We start from the raw sequence: 21,882 nt of genomic DNA, 5'->3' as shown, positions 1-21,882 counted from the left end.
GAGTTAAAATAATTTACCTAATAAAGCTTAAGAGTTCAGATCTCATAGCAGAGCATCTAAAGTAAAGACTTCCATTGAACAAGAGTATAATCAGAGCTGGATGTGTGATGTAATTGTTGAGATAATAATGACACTATAACTCAGACAGCAGCATGGTAACACAGTACATGTGCACCTGACATCACACTTGCCTATCCACATTTAGAAACTGTGCTGCTAGATCTGGCAGCTTCTCTTTGGATGGAAGAATTTTTACTTCATATAAAATAAAGAGGGAAAATAAAATAAGGAGGGAAGAGGGAAGAAAGAAACAAAAGATGGAAGGAACTCCAGGCATTTAGTCTGATAGCGAAAGTCTGGGGAGAGTTGGTGTTTTTTTATTTTTAATTTTTATATTAATCACAGGTTATTTACTTTGTATCCCAGCGGTAGCCCCTTCCCTCATTCCTTCCCAATCCCACCCTCCCTCCCTCATCTCCTCCCTGCCCCTTTCCAAGTCCACTGATAGGGGAGGACCTCCTCCCCTTCCATCTGACCTTAGCTTATCAGGTCTCTTCAGGACTGGATGCAATGTCCTCTTCTGGGGCCTAGCAAGGCTGCTCCTCCCTAAGCTGGGATGGGGGGTTGAAAAGCCAGCCATTGAGTTCATGTCAGAAATAGTCCCTGTTCCCCTTACTAGGGAACCCACTTGGATACTGAGCTACCATGGGCTACATCTAAGCAGGGGTTCTAGGTTATATCCTTGGTTGGAGGAACAGTCTCATGAAAGACCCCTGTGCCCTGACATATTTTGTCCTTGTAGAGCTCCTGTCCTCTCCAGGTCTTATTAATTCCCCCTTCTTTCATATGATTCCCTGCACTCTGCTGTGAATTGGTGTTTTTAAGAATTAAAAACTTGCATTTTCATCTTGTGAAACAGATTCTTAGAATGAGAAACTGTTTTATTAGCAATAACTTCATCAGTGAGAGTAGACTAAACTGGTCAGGCAGAATACAACTTGTCAAAACCAAAATGACAGTATGATTTTAGTCTTGAGCTAGAACTATGGCATTTATTTGGTTAATCATGAGAGGTAGTGCAAGTATATTTTGGAAGTGCTGCTCCTTTCCTGTTCCTTTGTTTAACGGGCAGGGGAGATATAATGATCACAAAATTTCTCTAAATCTGTAGCTCTTGATTTTTTTTTTGAGAATTCAAACAGACATTAAAATGCAAATGTCTTTAGTATACTCAATAACATACATATATTAGCTCTTGTTTATTTGTTTAAAGACATGAATTAGGCAGACAATAGAAAAAAACAAGCATCCATGAGTTACAAACCTATGTGATGCAAAAAGGGCACTGGAAAGCTGGGTAAATAAGGGAATGTGAACAGGGATAATTATACTGTAAAGGATTCCTAAAATATACACATATATAAAAGGAATATAAGTGGAGTCTCCATATAATGTGGAAGACAATGCCCCAACCAGAAATCTTAAGTCGCCAAGTAAATTATCCAATGATAGGGATGAGTTAAATTATGTTGAGTCATTGGTCAAAGGAGTCTCATTGGCCCTGCTAAAAGTAAGCAAACCTATTGGTTACTCCGACACACTTACCTATGTCATTGGTAAGAAATGGAGCTGGTGCCCAATGAGAAGCTTCACCCCTACTAACTAGTGTTCATGTTGCTGGAGAATACTTTTTTGCACCCTACTAGAAGAAAGAAATGATCATCAAATATCACCCAGCTACAAACCTTATAACCTACCATAGCATTCTGCCTGTGAAACGCACTGGTGCAACTGTGGCACAAATGCTATCAAGTAAGCAACCCCTTTTTGATTGGATCCAAAGCTCACTTCATGAGATGAAACCCTTACCTGGCACTTTTTAAAGAAGCTGAGAACCTGAGCCTAGAGAGATAACTGGCCTAAGGGAAAACCTAGTGTGGTTTTTCTGCTAGAGGAACACAATGAAAAGATGACTCCTAATGAGATATTGCTAAACCAATAGACTAGAGAGTCATTCAAGCATGATCACATAAGCTTATTGCAGTAGATGGAAATTAACACAGAGAAGCACAATGAACAGTATGCAGCGAGAGAGTGACTTTGAAGCATTGAGCCCTAAATGCTCACTGGGCAGTAAATAAGATGTCTTTATCAAAACATGTCTCTCAAAGCACAGGGAGCTATGCAGAAGAGGAAGTAGAAAGATCCTAAGTGCCAGAGATGGCAGATAACTCTGACGAAAAAGTATCTTCTAGTCAAAAGGACTGATAAACATAAACTCACAGACTGTAAGAGAACACACAAGCCCTGTACAAGTTCAAAAGGACCACCAACACTGCACTGAGAAAGGGAACAGACAGAAGGCCCCATCCCTAGCTAAAGAGGTATTTGCAAAACCTACTGGGAAGGGGGAAAACCAGTTCTCTCCAATGCAGTGTCACTTGCTGTATCCACCACACTCCAGAACAGGCCTCATGCCCAGGAGACTTGGTTAACAAAAAAATAGACTTGATGTTATTTTATGGGTTTATTATTATTATTATTATTATTATTATTATTATTATTTGCTTGATTGTTTTGGTATTTTTGTCTCATTAGTTTCTCGTATACAGTTTATCTATTTCTGTTATTTCTTGAAAGGGAGGGGGAAGAGAAAGAGAGGAAACTTAAACTTAGGTGGGTAGAGAGAGGTAGGTTGGAGAATCTGGGATGAATTGAAAGAAGGGGAGGAATATGATCAAAATATATGTAAAAATCATGTAAAATTAAAAAAACAAATCAAAAATAAAAATGAATAAAATGAAACTCTACATTTCCCCTTACAAACAGTTGCTGAGTCTGTTCACTTCAGAAAGAGCCTAATGTGCCATTTGTCAATCTGTTTCCGTCACTTTAGGTCATGCCATAGTTATGCTTTATGTAGTCTGCAATATCCCACAGTTAACACCCAAACATGCAATCTGTCTTTTCATGCAATTTATTTACAGACTTGGAGGTGAAAACTTATTCTACATACATTCTTTTCAAGTAAATTTCTAGTTCAAAACCTTCATAAAATATCAAGAAAAAAGCTAACCCTGATTAATATAGCTTTAAAAGTCTCCTATAACATGATTCCAATTTATGCTGTTAGCTTTATCACAGTAGTTCTTTATTATTCTTTAATTAATCTTTTGAACTGCCCATTATCTAAGGATGGTCTATGCTTGCAACCACTGGAATGGGCCTTCCTTATTTTACTCTACTATATAAATGCTAAATCCAAGGTATAGGCTTATCATTCCTACCTTCTGTTTTTTCCTTTCCTTGTCTTGTTTTCCCATGGAATACTTCTGCTTCTCTACCATATATTGTATATTATGTCTTACAAATACTTTGGTTTTATATTTCTCTGCTCCAGTAGTATAGCAAAGATATCAGAAAGGACTGAAATAGATGCCATGATATCTGTGAATATAAATAGAGAACATCAGAAATATTTCCTTTGCTCATTCTCTTGCGCATCCCTACCCTGCCTGCTTACTTGCCAATTCTGATCTAAAAAGTGAGCTATGCCCTAAATTTTAGAAGAGAATGAGAAAGTAGAAGGACCACTGAATTATATATTCTTCCTCGATAGACAAAGAAGTGGGGTAAAGAGATGATTATCAGAAGCAACAATAAATTATTTTATATAGCAAAACGAATTGCAGATTAATTGCTTATTAGAACAAAATACTACTTTCAACAATTTCCAGAGTTGTAATTTTCAGGGTTTAAGCAAAGATCATGAATAATTCAGGACAACTAAGAGAGGCAAATTTAGCTACCTCAAGACCCTTACTTTTCAGATGAGCAAACTGAGTTCAAGATACATGTTAGTCTTCTTTCAATGTGCTTATCCTGTGAAATACTGAATTTTAACAGCCATATCCACTGGCAGAGAAAAGGATATTTCCCTGGTAGTGCTGTCCCAACTCGGTAGTCTGTATAGCTCTTGCTTGGGTGGAAGTTGAAAATAAAAAGACGTCCTGCTCTTTCAAAGGTGATGATCTTATTTCCTTCGTGTTTTTCACTCACGTAGGCCTGCAGGGATAACACATTATGTTTACATCACTAGGAGACACTGCTTCAAGGAAACTATCATTCCTAATATGCATTGTTCATTATTGTGCCAAAATGAAATTGCTGTGATCTATATTTTTTGCATGTTATAATTTTACCAAGCAATATAAAAAATAGCTTAAAAATATAAAAACCCAACTGTCCATGTTTCACCCCGAGAGCACAAATAGAGGATTAGTGTTGTGGATAGGAATGAAGTAAAAACCATGGCATGTGCAGTACATAGTATTTGTGTATATTAGACCTAAGTACAAACGCATTTTCCTCAAGACTTTGTTTTAGTACCCATTAATCAGGTAAAGTAAATAAAGTTATTTTTAGGTTACTATAACATTATATCCAGATTTGAAATTATAGTTTTACTAAATATCAGAAAACTGATTTATTTTTAGATAACCCTGATTTTACATAACTCTGTAGAGACTTGATGACAGCCTAAAGTTCACTGCAATGTGCTGGGGATATTTCTTAATGATATGAAAGGTCTACGAATAAATTATTTTTGCACGCTGCATGATTGCCTGTTAATGGCTGTCTTTAAAAGCCTTTGTATCTTTGGCTCTACTCTCACCTAACTCTAGTGCCGAAGATTTATTGCCATGTTGATCAGCAGCATCTCCCTTGGTAATTTAGCAGTGAGAACTAGAGCTCCAGAGTAAACACTGTGCCTTTTGGTATTCCACTTTATTCCAACTGAAAAGAAGCATCATTTTGCTCTTTTTATGGAAATGGCATATCTAATAAACATGATTAGGGCTTGCATATCATGTAGATAGTGTTATGGAATATACAAATACCTTTGTTCAGTCACTAAACAGCAAACAATAGATGCCAAAGTAAAAACACATCAACAGTAATTTTAAACAGTATCAATAGAAAGTAAATGGATTATAACTAGCACATACTATATGCTAATTTTTGCAAGGAGGAAAAAAAGCCTGTATAAAATTTGCACCTGTTAATTACATTTTCTCAAACTTATTGAAAACTGAGACTCTAATTCCAGAGGAGAGTTCAGACTTATGCAAAATACAAAGCAGCACGCAGGTATAATGGCATCTATTGAAATGACAAGTTAGAGACCAGTAAAAAGGGGGAAACAGGAATAAAAAAATCTAGGTGTTGTCAATGTAGTTTCTTTATGACAGCATAATTATTTACACAAAGGAAAACCAGTCAAAACAATTAAGATGTTTTTACAGCAATTTCCAAAATGGGTTTCATGCAGAGCATCTGCCATTTATTTTTAACCAGTTGAAATGAAAATTACTAAATTTAAACAACAACAACAACCAACTAACCAGGAAACTATGCAGGGCCAGCTGTATGCTTAGGATTTTCATTATCTATGGGAGAGAATCCTGTGACATGTTTTGACAACCTACAGTACATTACAGGGCACTACACACTGAATATTGAAGCTGCTCTGAAGGTCTGCATGCAGATTTCATGTGATTGCCATTCTAAGCATGACCAGCCCTGGTGACTAAAACATCACATTTAGAGCAAAGAGCTTACCTGTGGAGCTGAAAGCCAACCACATCTTTCCTCCAGTCTATTCATATCTCTGTCAAAGTTATTTAGGAACTTATAGCGAAGAAGGTCATCATCAGTTAAATTAAACTGCCTTCTAGCGTAATGGTAACTCTCATTATTCCCTTTCCTTGGGAAGTCCAACCATTCAGGATGTCCAAATTCATTCCCTGTATTAAAACAAACAAACATTTTTCAAACGTGAAAATCAGGTAGAAACAGTAGCATTCCTTATTAAGAGAACTCTGTAATTAGCTATTTTCAAAACTGTTTAGAAATCAATGTAGAGCATAATTTCTTATATCTGCATTCTGTAAATAATATAGGTATCTACTTTATAAGCAGAATGTACTAGGTATGGAGAGGAGGATCAGGGTTAAGGCATTTGCTGAGTACAATGAGTATGTGAGTTCAAATCTCTAATACCCACCAGGCCAGGCATGGCTGCATGTGTCAAGACCCTGGCATCACCAGGTGAAGAGAGAGAGATAATTGATGCACATTAGCAAGCCAGTGTAGCCAAATCCAAGTGCTGCTGGGTCAGTGACATGCTTACTCAAGGCAGTAAGGTAGAAAGCAAACAGGAAGGCACCTGATCTTCTCCTGCCTCCATTTGTATGCAGATAGGCACGTACATGTATATACTCACATGCATCACACACATATAAACCATACCACCACCACCAAAACAAAACAAAAAACCCAAAAACAAAAATCAAAAATCAAGGTGTACCACATTTAGACTGTGAAGACCCACTGTCCAGCTTCAGCTGATTAAAATATGAAGACTTTCCAATCACACCACAGTCAGCACACACATAGATTTTCTTTTGTCAGATTTCCCGCTTACTTTAGACATGAATTTAAAATTTGGCCCATTTGTAAGTGTCTACAAATGAGAGACTTGGATGAGATTAATTTAATTTTTTTCTTTCTTTTTCTTTTTTTTTTCTATAATGATAAGAAACAGAAGCCAAATGTAATCAAAGTGATTTGCCATCGAATGGCTTTAAATAGCAAACTTTGTTAGGAAACTGTGCAGTTTGCATTTAACATATAAGGTCTAGAATCATAAAATAATAACTTTGCAGAAGTAAGCTACTTGCAAGCATGTCACTAAATTCTAGTATTCTACTCTAGATGGAATATTTCACAGGATGTGCTCGTAGGACAGCAGAGGAGGAACAGGTTTCTGTCTCCATGAGCCTACAATGACTTTAAGATGCTCACTAAGACAAGGGAACACTTAAAATCAATCCTTTGCTCCAGGAAGAATGAGTATCCATGACATGCTCAGACACAAGCGGATATCCATACCACTCCTACCGCCCAGGCTCTAGTGCCATCTCAGAAGAGAGGACAGAACAATTGAAACAGCCAGAGGTCAGCGAGGACTGGAGAGATTCACTACAGTATGGACATGACTAGAATACTGCACTCAAACTCAAACTCAAAACTTGTGCAAGATTAAGCCAGCATCAAGGGGTTGGGGGAGCTTATGGGCCTTCACCCTACAAAGGAGCTATGGAAAGATAATAGGTTTTCAGTGAGGGTGTGGACTAACGCTCCAGTGAATGGCTCCAAATCCAGGAGCACATGATGCCCAAATTGGACTCATTTGGGCATCTCATTTATTTATTTATTTAAATTAAAATCATGGACAAATATTTGGTATCACAATACAAATTAGGGTTTTTGTAACCATTGCAATTTTTAATTATATATATTATCAAATATGAATTTACTTCTTTGAAATATAAATTAATAAGTACACTTTTAAATACAGAACATGAAATAAAATTTCTAAGATAGAAAAACAGAGTTCCTTTTTTGAAGCCATGATATGATAAAACTCTTATTAAGTAATCACATATTGAGCTCCACTAGAATCACTTGAATCACTGGTTTTCAACCTTCCTAATGCTGTGACCCTTTAATACAGTTCCTCACGTTTTGCTGACCCCAACTGTAGAATTATTTTTGTTGCTACTTCATAACTGTAATTTTGCTACTGTCATGAATCATAATGTACATATCCGAAATGCAGGATATTTGATCTGTGATCCCCATGAAAGTGTCATTAAACCCACAAAGGGTCAAATCCCACTTAGATTTTCTGAAAACCCTCCCCTGGAGAGGCTTCATTTTGAACTTAAATAATGAGAAAGCTAAACAACAGCAACACAAAAAGTTTAAAAAAACAAAACTGTGTCTGGGACTGAAGATAAAACATTCTTCTGAGTGGGTTTTGATGTTATCACAGTTGTAGATGGCTGACCTGCAGCAAATTGAGATTAACACAGACAAACCCAACATCAAATTTCTTCCTTTTGGAGCAGTCCTGTTGGGTCACAGAGGAGGACTCTACAGCCAGGCCTGAAGATACCTGACAAAACAGGGTCAAATGAAAGGGGAGGAGGTCCTTCCCTATCAGTGGACTTGGAAAGGGGCAGGGAGGAGACCAGGGAGGGAGTGTGGGGTTGGGGAGAGAATGAGGGAGCAGGATACAGCAGGGACACAGAGTTAACAAAATGTAACTAAAAAGAAAAATAAAAATTAAAAAAAAAAGAAATAAAAAAAATTTCTTCCTTTTTGTCTTTTTTTTTTTGAGTCAAAATCATAAACACAAGTGTAAAATAAATGGAAGTAAATCACGTGAAAGACTGTCAAAGTGACCTTGGAAGAGCAGCAAAGCATTCTCAGGATGAACCACAAAATGTGAGAAGTGCCTGTTAGTAGCTCCCTGCTCACAACCTTAATGAAGAAAAATACTATCATTACAAAAAGTTAAAAAAATGCTCTCCTCGGTTGTGGTCTACAAATTACTGAGGAAATACGGCACTGCTCAAGACAGTACAGTGAAATATGGACACCGAAATGAGCTGATAACTAAAGGCTGCTCTTCATTAAAAATGATCAGAAACCTAAATGTATTCTTGTGATGGCCAAGAAGTTGGAGAATTTATTTTAGTGTAGACCACTCTATGGGCTGGGAACAACACAGTCTTAATAAGCATTTGAAATTAATCAAATGGAAAATACTATTTTAAATCACAAATTGATGTTATGTATGCATGCCACATATATGTACACTACTTGATTAATTCCATAGGTTCTCAGAGATTCCATGGTATCCTAAGGAATAACACATCTTATGTGTATTCCTATATACATTTTTTTTAAGCTGAAATGTTTGCTTCATACTTACTAGGCATTTTAGCCTTCAATGTATTTGACAAAGAATGAGCTTCTATTTGAATCTTAGGAATTAGGAATATGAATCACAAGAAAAGAATTTGCAGCCAAACAAAAAAGCAAAATAAGGGAGAAGCATTTTTAAAACTGCTGGCTGTTTTATTCAACAGATAAGAGGCTTAGGAAAGTCACATTTGAAATTACTATGGGACCCAGAGGCAATGACTGTGATACTTGAGAACAATACTTTTGAGTCCAAACAGGCATTACAAGTAACTAGGCACTCACCATCAAAGCATCTTTCAGCTCATTATGATTATGATCAGTAGCGTAACATACAGGATGTTACCAAAGTCGGAATGATGGAAAGAGAACAATTTTTGAGCTCTCACTTGGGACAACTTGTAAGAAAATTCATGGTGCATGTCATGATTCACTGAGTTCAATGGAGTAACAGACTTGACGTGCTTTCCGAAAAAAGAAGGCTCCCTTATATGCCTAAACATTTTAGAACAAAATTGGAAAGCAGGTGACTAATGCTGCTACAGTTAATGATTCTTGAAAATTCTACAAAGTTCTTTCTCTTCCTTTCCATTTCCTCTATACACATTTCCATTCATGTCTGGTTAATTGTGAAAAACCTCTAAGCGCAAAATTCCTATTGGGATTCCTTTCCCTGTAATTAATTTTTTTTTTGTTTGATGTAAAGGTCCAAACTATAAATTGACAAGAAGCCAGCTGGTAGAGTGATGAAATTCAAGACAATATAACTAATGAAAAGCCTCAGCTCTGTTAGCTGAACATTTTGATTAGCAGGCTTGTGTATTTTGTTTCTCTAAACTGCAATGCATACTAATTTTACCTAGGAATTATTTAAAGTCTCCCATGGCCTTGGTGCTCTATATACAATTCTTTGTTGTTCCTCAGTTTATGTATATATGAAAATAATGCACAGTCCTAAAGAGGGGGAAAATCATTTTACTTCTTCTTTGTGTAATTGTACTAAAACTGTCTTTTAAAGGAGTCTTCTTTTTTAAACTACTTTACACTTCAGGCCTGTAATGAGTATGGTTTTAGCAAAGGGAAGAACACAGAATAAAATAATTTTCCACATTGGGCTCTGATAGTTTATCTTCTTGAAGAATGGACATGTAATCACTGCCTTCCTCCTTTGATGGATATGGTTGGGTGTGCTGCCTACATCTGGTGGTTTCTTTTAGCTCTACACTGGTCATGTGCACAGCTTAACAGATGATTATATATTCAGCACTGTTTGTTTGCATATGTAGCATGAACCAGTATCGCTTCTTATAAGCCCTATAAACTAATGGGGGAGAAAGACAAAGGGGCTGGTCTAAATGATGCAAAGAATCAGTGACAGCTGAGATCACTAAACAGTGGGAAAAGTGACAGAATACCAGATCCCCCTGCCTCAACAGATGTAAAGACTAGATTGGCAGTGTTAGGGGCAGGGGGAGTAAAGGAAGATTGTTTCAGCATTACATCATATACAAGTAGAGGAAGACAGTTTTCAGACTTTATCTTGGACTGGTAGAAAATTACCTTTGCCAGAAAGGGGCCTGCATCTCTGTGTATTAGGCCTAGAGAACAGCCTAGAGAAACATAAGATAAATGATATCTGCGGTGTGTTTAAAATGGCTTGGGAAGGATACATCTATCGCTGGCAGAAGAGGATATAATAAGATAGAAGTTGAGAAAGTTGATGTGGAATGGGAACTGGAAGGCCAGAGAAACAGAAGGAAAGCCAGTGAAAGTGGGAAACAGAAGGCTGAGCTCAGGAAAAGAGTACGTCCCACCAGAAAGATGTCAGCCACACAAAGATTAGAGTGGGCATACAAGTCGAGTGAAGTCCCACGTATGAGAATAATTTAGTAACAACAGAAGATACCAATCAATGGAAAGGGCCTTGATATGTCTGAGAATACATGCAAATTACTGAAAAGTGCATCAAGAAAAAAGCCCACACTAAATTTTCTGTTTATTCTCAGATAAAGGGACATAAATAGCAGCCATATGTTCATGACTACATGCGCTCTATTTATATTAGAATAGAGACTAGTACCCTATTTAGTATCTTCAAAAATTTTATAGTAAATATAAAACTACAATGCTGTGCATTACAGATGATAAATTCTACTTCTTTATCCTCTTCAATAAGAGGGATGCTGTGCCTGTCCTTTTGCACCATCTAATGAGGGAATAGTGATTAATTTCCATGTGTATGATACTAGAACAGGGCAAGCGATACAGTGCTGAAAGCTAGGTATATGGTTGCAAGGTGGCTCCATTATGCTCCTCTGCCCCAGCTCTTGCTGTCTTCACCCCGATCAATTCTGCATAGGAAGCCTGGCAGGGGGCAGTTAAAGAAGCTGTAGACATTGGGTAGACCATTTTCAATTCAAACTACTTTTGGATTTGGGCGAAACCAGGAGTTAGGTACATGGCAGTAGACAAAGTAAATGTTCATGTTAGATGGCTGGGTATGAAGCTTGTCAAAACAAAATAGACAACAAACAGAAAAAAAAAAAAACAAATAAACCAACAAAAATACCTCTATATCACCAGTGCCCATAGTACAAAGTCAGATTAATTTTATATTATGTATAGATGCAGTAGAATGAATACAGACATGCTTACAAATAGTTTTTGAAATGCTAAACTACAGAACAATTAATGGTGAAGCATTATTATACAACTTCTAATGCTTTTATTGTCCAAATGGAAAACAATTCCAATACATGAAATATATGATAATTAAAAATATTAAATAAAAGCAGTTAAAGTTTCTTGGGTGCCTCCTACATAAATATGTGCTACAAAAGCACTTTAAATCTAACAAAAAATATTCAGTACAAAAATAATTTATTTCCATTTACAAATGTTTCAGAAAAGTAATTAATGTGACTTTCTAAAGCCATTCAAGCATAAAGCTTGTTGGCTAACATTCAAATTTGATGTCTGTGTTCTGCCCATTGTATTCAGCCCCAGTACTTGTTTTAAACAATATAAATATAAAGCTTCTATGAATGTGCGAGTGTTAGGGAAGATAGGGGACAAGAGCTGTAAATAAAGCAGATTTATTACTTACCTGTGCTTCCTTTGGACTTTGCATGCTATACTATTGTTGCGGTTAATAGTTTATGTTACAGCTGGTTAGTCTCTAAAAACCCTTACATTTCTTTGGTTTGGTAGCATCAGGGACTGTACCTAATGCTTGTGCACAGAAACCTGTGTGTGTGTGTGTGTGTATGTGTGTGTATACATAGAACCTTCAACTCAAGTCCAGTATGTCTTTAGCAATTCTACACAAGGCCTCCACACTTCCCTTTGGCTTACACTGACCCTTTATTTTTTTGCTTATTTGGGTTTTCTTTTTCCTTTACTAAAGCAATTATTTAAATACCATAATGCTACTTTTTTCCTATTAGACTGGGCATATTTAAATCTGTTATCTCTACTACCTAATACAATAGCAAGCATAGAATGTAGTCCCAATGATTTATTATTATTAAGTTTATGACAATTTAAGTGCATTATGTCTGTTTCCTTTACAAGACTACTCCTAGCAGTTATAAATTGTAATTTTAGCATACTCAGTTTGAGGCAAAGGCACTCATATAAAGTAAATGTCTAACACAATTCCTTTAATATTAAAAATTTGGATTTTATATTAAAAATAAGAAAAATACCAAGAATCAATGGAAAGAAGTATAAACAAAAGCATACATGTGTATGAGGAAAAGAAAAGTATAAATTAGAGGACAGTGAGCAAATCACTACGGTCTGTTTCTCCTTGCCCGTATTCTACTTCATAATGCTGTGTGTACTAAAGAGTGGGCTTCGAATGCTCTTGCTGGTATGTAAACTCTTATCTAGGTTCCATTGTCTGCACATTTAAAAACTTGAAGTAAATAGAAATATAATATATATAACACATAAAATTTTACATTATAATATACAATAAATATAATAAAACCAAAGATTAAACAACAAACTCAGACACTGAAAATGAACTGGGTATTATTTTTTATGCAAACAGAATGTTTTAAGAACCACTTACATATTTTAGTATAAAGATTGGCAGTGACTGGAAAGGAATTCTCTGATATATTTTAAGCATATTACATTTTCCACGAAATATAAGACTATTGGGAGACAATAAGCCATGCAAAGAAAAACAAAGTGGATGGAAATGACAGGGAACTGTGAAACTCTTCCTGATTTCAGAACATTAGCCGGTAAGTGAAAAGTATCCTAAGAAAGTAGTCCCTAATGGCTATCTTGGTCGAAGGAGGTCTGGGCATCTTACATTTGAATAGGGCATCTACTGAAAGATTCCACTTATTCTTAGGTAACATGGAATGGTAGGAAAAAGAAAATGATAAAACAAATACAAAATTGCCTAACAGAAAGATTTACACACTCTCCCACACACTCAGAGATGGGGGAAACTGTGAGTTTTTACCACTTCAGGTTTAGACTCAAGTATTTTATTAGTGGAGTTATAGTGTGCCTATAGGCATGATATGCTACCACCGATTCACCCTCATCTCTCTCTGATCACATCAGCATATAAAGTAACAGAGATTAACTAACTCTCTGGCTAGACAATCTTGTAATGCTAAGCAGTGCCATACTCAATGGAAGTGATAAGAAACAGAGTAGGTGGGGAAGGCGGGACAAAAATATTTGTTTGAAGAGCAATACCTGTTTTGCTGAATACTAGTAGTACTTGAAGTGAGAAGAGTGCTTCTCTAAGAATCTTGGGATTATTCCCGCTGAGGTTTAGTTAGCAGTCCCTCTCCCATGGCCATTCATCAGTAGACAGCAATTCTATTACAGTCTTAACTACCTCTAATATATAATACTTATATACCTCATAATATAATCAGTTGACTGGCCTCAGTCTACTGTTTATTGACATTTCCATTGACCCATATTCCTGATCACCACCAGTTTTAGGCTTTTTTGCATATCAGCTTTTGCTTTATTTTTGGTTTAGCAATGCCAATAAAAATAAGAAGGTTTCAAAACAACAGGGCAGCTGTGGGCAACATTACTCTTCTTCCCCTAATGAAGATCCTTATCTCAGGCCTTGGCTGTTACAACATTCTTGTGAGGTTTTTTTAACAAAACACAATTTTATGAATTGGTGGCTATTAAAATGCAAGACTGAAAATCACATAAACAAACTTAATATTTTGAAGATAATTGCATTGAAAGCATCATACATAAATCTCCTTGAGAGGTGAACACAGCATGAACAGAAACAAATACCACTATTCTACATTTGGGTTTTCCATAAAATCTTACATAAAGTACTCCCACAAAAGACAGCATTCTAAGTCAGAGAAACAATTTGTCAATGAAAAAACAAACATCAACTGCTATTAACTAGAACTTGATTACCTTTGCCAACATCTAGTCATATCCTTAAATTGTGCTACTTATTTCTACTGGAACAACAGATTTCTTTGCTGTCATTTCTTCAACTCCTTGAACTTAGAACCAGTGCCCAGTAAACCAGACAACATGTAGGTATCCAAGAATCCTGCTTCAACATCTTTTCCTAGTTCTTTGACTTGCAATTGCTAATTATACTACCTGAATTTTGTCCACTCTAATTTTGTCCATATCTAAATACACTCTTATTCTTCTGATTATGAAATTGGAATCTTGAAATGAAATATAAAATCATGGATGAAATATGATATTAAATATAACTAACATTTACTTTATGTAAAATGAATGTTAAAATTTAAACAACATGAAAAATATATTCAGAAATAAATGTAATGGCATGCTTAAAGATTAAGGAAATAGCCAAGAGACTAATTAACTGAACTAAAAAGAGAAATAACCTCCAGAATTGTAGCACACTACAGTAGCTATTTGAGTCCTTCAGAGACTAAAATATAAATGCATTTATGAAAAAAAAAATGAACATTTTATCAAAGTTTCCTCCAAACTTCTCAAAACTTTACAAAGAAAAGATCATTAAATGTGTCAGGTATTTGGGGGTAAAAAGGAACTTGTAACATTTCAGGTGACAGATATCAAGATTCATGAATATCTAAATATTCATAATTTGGCAGATATTTTAGGCTATCAGTAAGAATATATACATACATACCTGTTTCTGAGATCCATTAAAACAGAACCCTCATGTGAATGGTTGGAATGCAGGGTAGGAACAGTAAGTGTGGTGCTTTGAATGGGATGGTCCCCTGTAAGTCTCAGGCATTTGAATACTTGGTCCCTAGTTGGTATCTGCAGGGGCAAGGTAGAGTGGTATGGCATCGCTGGAGAAAGTCTGTCACAAAAGGCAGGCTTGAAGGTTTCCAGAGACTCATGTCATTCCCTGTGTCTTCTCTATTTCCTGCTTGCAGTTCAAGATATGAGCTCTCAGCTTCTGTTCCTATTTCCTGCTAGCTCCACACACATCCTAACCTTCTGAAATCATGATTCTCACATAAACCCTTCCTTCTGTAATTTGCTTTTTATATGGTGTTTTATCACATCCGAGATCATCGAGCAGTATAAGTTTAGGAAGTGGACTGTCCCACGTGTAGGAAAGCAGAAGGGGACCTTCAAAAGTTCAAGAAGTGAAGAGAATACTGGAATGTATTTCGGCACCGTTAGCCACATGATAAAGAGGAACCAGCTGGAGGGGAAACAGATTAAAATATGAACAAGCTCCAGAGACTGAAAAAGTGTACATTTTCAAGTGAGATTTTAATATCCTTGATAGTTTCTAAGATTAATTCCTGCATTCTTCGAAGACTGTCCCTGTGTATGTGAGTGCAGGAAGGAGAGACCCACAGCATTCCCGTGCAGGCCCGAGGACAACTTTTGGTACTTGGTTCTCTCCGACCACTGTGCGTTCTTTAAATTGAGTTGAGGTTGTGGGTAAGGAATTTTAACCCACTAGCTTTTTTTTTTTGAGTGGAACTCTGTTTTTAATTAGTACTTATCTGATTTATATGTTAGCAATTTTTTCTAATGTTGTAACTCAGAATTTTTTTTACTGTTTTTTTAATTTTAATTTTTATTTTATTTTATTTTTATTATTAGTTATATTTTATTAACTCTGTATCCCAGCTATATTCACTCCCAACCCCACCCTCTCTCCCTCATCTCCTCCCTGCCCCTTTCCAAGTCCACTGATAGGGGAGGACCTCCTCCCCTTTCATCTGACCCCGTTTTATCAGGTATCTTCAGGACTGGCTGCAAAGTCTTCCTCTGTGGCCTAGCAGGACTGCTCCTCCCTTGGAGGGTGGGGAGGTCAGAGAATCAACCCTCACTTAGAAAGACAAATGGGATGTGCATTGGACATAGGGGAAAACAAGTAACAGGACAGAAGCCTACCCCAGAGGGCCTCTGAAAGACTCTACCTAGCAGAGTATCAAAGCAGATGCTAAGACTCTTAACCAAACCTTCTGCAGTGTGCAGGGAATCATATGAAAGAAGGGGGAGTTAGTATGATGTGGAGGATAGGAGCTCCACAAGCACCAAATATATCTGGGCACAGGGTCTTTTCTGAGACTGATACTCCACCAAGGACCATGTATGGATGTAACCTAGAACCTCTGCTCAGATGTAGCCTGTGGTAGCTCAGCAACCAATTGGTTTTCCATAGTAAGGGGAAAAGGGACTATTTCTGACAGGAACATTAGCTTTTAATAAAGCTAAATGTTCTTTTTTTTTTTTTAAACTAAAGTGCCAAATGCTTTATTTGGCTTTATTAAAAGTGATTATAAAATATCTGTTAGGTAATGATAAACAAATAAACTTGAAAAGCTATTCATGGGTTACTTGTCCAAGCCAATACAATTCTCCCATGAAAATCTGAAGTGGACTTATATTTTAAGATTGTAAGTATAAGCTTTTAAGTTAATTATAGATATAATCAGCTAAATGCATTTTGAAGGACAGAAAATAATTGTATTGTAGGCATTATTACAGTGCTGTTCATACTTATAAAAGTTACAATTATTTCACTTTTGCATTTCTTATTTATGGTTCTATGTTACAACTTACTTTAAGCAACTTGACTTATGTAAAAATGTTTTTACAAAAGACAAACAAGTTGTGATTCTTTCTCTACTACCAAATTATTTAAAATATGATACATTGTATAACTAAAATTAAGAAAATGTATTATTTTCCTCAACAACCTAACAAAATACCTACTAGAAGCAACTCAGGGAAGGAAAGATTTATTTTAGTTCCAGATATCACAGTGGTGTTGATTGTGGTAGAACCAGCTGCTCTCTGTGGTACTGGGATCTAGGTGTAGCTTGTATATTTCCAAGAGCAAAAGGAGCTCAGGCCAGGAACCTATAAGACCATCCACAGAAACCCCCTTCCTCCACTAAGGCCCTATCTCCTCATGGTCTCCTATAAGCCACTCAAAACAGTATTACCAGCTGGGGTCAACTATCAAAACACATGCGTTTATGAGGAAATTTCAAAAGCACATAGCCACATTTTGAGACAGCTACTATACAATCTATGTTTTATCTAGGCAGCCACAAAACTTAGACTGGAGAGTGTAAACAACTAAATAAGTTAAATACCTGGGCTGCTTTCACATTGTGAAATAAAAAACAAAAATTCAAAGAATTTCTCTGCTGTTCCTTGCACACTCAGAAACAGAAATCTTGCATGCATAGGCAAGCAGTACTTCAACAGCCCATTGTTACAGATATAAATGTATAATGGAAGTATCCTAAGCAATGTAATCTTTCTTCTTGCACAAGATACCTTAGAGAATATTAACATATAAATTTCTCTCTCACTTGAGTCCACAATTAGCTAGTTCATGGTAATGGCATTGTCCTGGAAAACAGAATCTTTTCTTCATAATATTCATGGATCTCTAAAATGAAATCAATTACTTTGAACTCATCCAGGGGAATGGGACATGTCCTAGTTATTGATGTGACTAGTGAGGAAAGAATTCAGACATACACAATTTTAATCAAATTTAAAATAATTCTGATGGCTAAATATCTTGCAGCGCTGCCTGGGTTGAGGTGACCACTCTTCTGAATGCTTCTTTCACAGTTTTAATCAAGTAGGTTATCTAACAGTTTACCTGTCTGTGCTGACCTATTGTACAGTCCTTCCATAACTACCTATGAGCTAGCCTTTGCTTCTATGTGAAGTTCGAAGTTTCTTACCATTGTCCACATTCTGAGGTGATGGGTACCTCACTCTTCTTTACCTGCTTAGTTCCCTGAAGCCACTCTCCCCATGGTTAGTGCATAGATCTGGCAAGGAGCTTGGGGAAATGACATCCTCCTTCTGCAGGAAGACTTCCATGGTGGCCTACCATTTCTCTACCAAGGAGGCTATGCTCTTCCTTGGTGTACTGACAGTGATCTGTGAAGACCTTGTCTGTCTTTGTGATCTGAAAATTAAATCTAGGACTAGACATATATCAAAACACAGCTCCACCACTGAGCTCCACACTCAGCTCTCTGAGGGGATCTTTTATTTTTTTTTTCAGCTGCCATCAGGGACATTTTATTTATTTATTTATTTATTTTTTATTTTTTATTTTTTTCAATGCAGTTTATTCAGGAACCTTGAACAATCATCTGACCCTAGGGAAAGCCAGCGCACAGCTTAAATAGCCTCTGGGTAGCCAACCCCAGCATGTCACGTGGGCAATGCAGATAGGTCCAAATACATGGAAGCAAGCCAGATCCTCAGCCTTAGCCAAATGTGGAGTTGTTTATGATCTTAACAGTGGCATTTGTCAGAAGGACTGGTCCCAGTGTTCTACTCTGAATGGATTCCTACAGCTAGAGCTCCATCAACAGCACTGTCCCATTGTAGCATCGGTTTTAGACCTTATTCTAACATCTGATTTATGGGGTAGCAGAAAAATTTTATATGCTGCAGGTAGACAGTGTTGAGTTCAATTTACAGCCCTCATATAAATTTGAAAGCCACTGGCCTTTTTGTTTTTCTATACTCTAAATTAAGATAATTAGACCAGATTATCAGGGATAGGACAAGACTTTAAATGAAATATTACATATAAACCACTTAGCATAATGCCTTGCTCACAAAAATATGAAATGTTTAGAAATTGTTAACATTTTTCGAGCATTGTGCTAAGATATTGCCAAGTTGAGATGGAAATCTTTATTGCTTCAAATTTTATAGGTAAATACATCCACAAACAGAAAACTTCTCTCACTCTTTTAGGAATGAAAAGGAAAAATTACTAAATCTCCCAAGAAACCCAGATAATCCTTTTGTAGTCTTCCATGAGAAGTATACTAGCTCACTTTTATCTGCTTTTATTTATCAGAGTGTAGGGTTGGAGAAATGAGGCAATAATATAGTAAAACTATCTAGGATCTTAGACACAGAAAAACTTGCCTTCTAAATTTCTCGTTTCCCATTGGTGAGTTACTCGGTAGAAAGGCTTGCAGGGCATAATATCAGGGCACTCATCACAACATCTTATGAGATGACAGATTTACTACCCAGCAACATGTACTCCGTCACACTTAGAAGCCTGTGGATCATTACAACATGAGTAACATGAAGAGGGTTGGCCATCCAGTTTTCATTGCCTGCTCTTTGATCACTTCCCCTTCATGAGGCAACCAAGTCAGCCCATGGAGGAAGAGGATCCAAATAATCCTGATGGGACCTGATAGGATAGGACCAGACAGTAGAGGAGGAGGACTTGCCCTATCAGTAGACTAGGGAAGAGGAATAGGGGAGGAAGAGGGAGGAAAGGTAGGACCAGGAGGAGATGAGGGAGGGGATAACTGGGAAACAAAGTGAATAAATTATAAAAGGCAATAATCATAAAAAAAAACTAAAAAAAAAAAAAACCCTTAGATGCCTTAGTCAATCCTCTTCAAAGAGAGATCTATGTTGTTTTTCTTGAAACTTCTAGAAATCCATAGAAAGTGCTAAGAGACGTTGTGCAAAAGAGATGACCTATGGAGACTCCCCTCAGAAAGAGGAGAGAATGAGGACAAGTGAGAAAAGATTTCAAAGTCAAGCGCATACCACACAGTCAGAAACTCATTCAATGGAACTATCTGGAGCTAGAAGCAGAGGGCATGTTCTACCAGTGAGGCGAGGTTCTTAGTGAGGTAACTTAATTCACAGCACAGATCTGGGGATTCAGGGGTAGTGAAAATCACACTGTGTAGTAATTTATCTTTATTCTCATCTCCGAGGAGATGATTTTTCACTTGTCCTCAACATGCAAACCTTCAGAAGCATAAGACACAATAAAGACTGCACAAATGGCAAAGCTTCTGCATCTAGAAGAATCTTCTACAGGACTCTGAAGTTCATGATTAGGCAGCAAGGCTTCATGTTATTTTAAAATGTTAATAAGTAATAGAAGGCTGATGACATTTCTACATAAGAATAAAATACATAGTGCATCTGACATCACAAAGGCCCTGTTTTTAACTGTTTGGGCCCCAGAATGTATCTATTGAGAGAAGATTGACCCTTTAAGAGGCGAGGGACAGTGGGCCTTCCCTAGGTACAACTCTGTTGGCATGCCCTTGGTAGAGACTGGGGACTCTGGCCTCCTCTACACTGTTTGTAGCAATGAGGCAACTGGTTTTATTTTTACGAAGCCTGCACTATGATGTTTCTTTCTATGCACCAACCAGTGAAATGGGCGCCATAAATCATGAACCAAAACTTTTCAAATTAGGAAACAAAATATAATTTTGCCATTTGTAAATTGACTGCCATTGACTTATATAATGACAGAAAGCTGACAAACAAAGCCTCCATTTTGCAAACTAAATAATGGAGAGAGGGAAATCAAAGACATGATGGGTATTCTCCTAAACTAGGGCTGCAAGGTCAGTAAATCCGTTCATGGGCATATATAATACAATTAGCGTCTGTATTAGATATACAAATGGTGTACCTAAATGTATACTATGTCTTATATATCAGGGTGTAGCCAGTATACATGTGCATGAGCATGTATTAAAGGAGAAGATAAATGTTTTCTCCACTTCTCAAGGTAAAATAACTGCCCCAAGGGAAAACAACACAGACTTAAACCGAGAAGTAAACGTGCTTTTTTTTCTCTAGTACTTATGCTGAGATCCCCACCTGTTTTATCACCTTCCTGGATTAGGATATGAGATGTTACACCTCAAGATTTAAATTGCTGTATGTACATATCTCTCACTTTGAGGAGGGGAGATAAAGCCAGGCCAGAAGTGGTCCCTGTGCTTGGGACTTTCCTTGTCTGAAATCTAAATGCTGAAAAGATCTTATCCTTTCTCAAGGACAGAGACAAAGATTCAGCACAGTAGTTTTCAGTTTTAAAACACAAGGAACAATAATCCATTACTTAGCACGTTCTGTACAGAAAAGCAATTCTGTTTCTAACAAATTCTGAAAAATAAACTGCAAAGCCAATACTAATAGTATCCCAATTCTCCTGTCTGGGTTTGTTGAGAGAGAGAGAGAGAGATAGAGAGAGACAGAGAGAGACAGAGAGAGAGAAGAGAGCCAGTTCCAGAGTCCACAGACAAAGAAGCAGAATATCTTCTCTCAATATCTAGATTATAACATTTTATATTGGCAAAGTGTTTGATGCATGCTACTTTTGGTTTTAGGAACGAGGTAAAGAAATGTAGGTAAGACACACTTTTCTAATAGGTTAAAGTAAATTTTCTCTAAATTGGTTCTTCTCATCAGCAAGAAGATGGAAATGAAATGTTATATGGAATGTGCACCTGGCAAAAGGAGATTTTCCAGTTCTGAGAAGGAGGACGAGGAAGAAGAAATTCCAGGAGCAGGTGTCGGGTTTCTGGACCAATCTTTACATTTCTCTTTTCCTTGTCGGTACCTCCACAAAGGAAAACTTTTTGGTATGATTTGTGAAGTCTAGAATTACAGGGCCGCATCCACATGGTCTCTGAACTTCAGTGGCTTTACACTCCACTACTTTAGTCTTAACAGTACAGCAATCATGGTAGCTTCTTATTAAATGCCTGCTGAAATGGGTTA

At 36.9% G+C, this 21,882-nt stretch overlaps 1 protein-coding gene across 3 annotated transcripts in view; it reads right to left on the bottom strand.

Annotated features, from left to right (window-relative positions):
* The window catches only part of Gbe1 (1,4-alpha-glucan branching enzyme 1), a 262,697-nt gene that overhangs the window by 30,476 nt on the left and 210,339 nt on the right, over positions 1-21,882 (bottom strand). For 2 of the 3 annotated variants that reach the window (XM_060370626.1, XM_060370625.1), the window contains exons 13-14: positions 5,623-5,807; positions 3,935-4,065 (exon numbers count right to left, since the gene is read on the bottom strand). In XM_060370626.1, the coding sequence (XP_060226609.1) occupies positions 3,935-4,065; positions 5,623-5,807 (316 nt within the window). Of the gene's footprint in view, positions 1-3,401; positions 3,448-3,823; positions 4,066-5,622; positions 5,808-21,882 lie in introns of those variants that run through there. The other variant, XM_060370624.1, reaches the window with a different exon arrangement.

The sequence above is a fragment of the Meriones unguiculatus genome, chromosome 17 (assembly GCF_030254825.1).
Source record: "Meriones unguiculatus strain TT.TT164.6M chromosome 17, Bangor_MerUng_6.1, whole genome shotgun sequence".
Taxonomy (NCBI): domain Eukaryota; kingdom Metazoa; phylum Chordata; class Mammalia; order Rodentia; family Muridae; genus Meriones; species Meriones unguiculatus.
The sequence above is the reverse complement of the archived record's forward strand: the minus strand, read 5'-3'. Positions and strand labels throughout refer to the sequence as shown.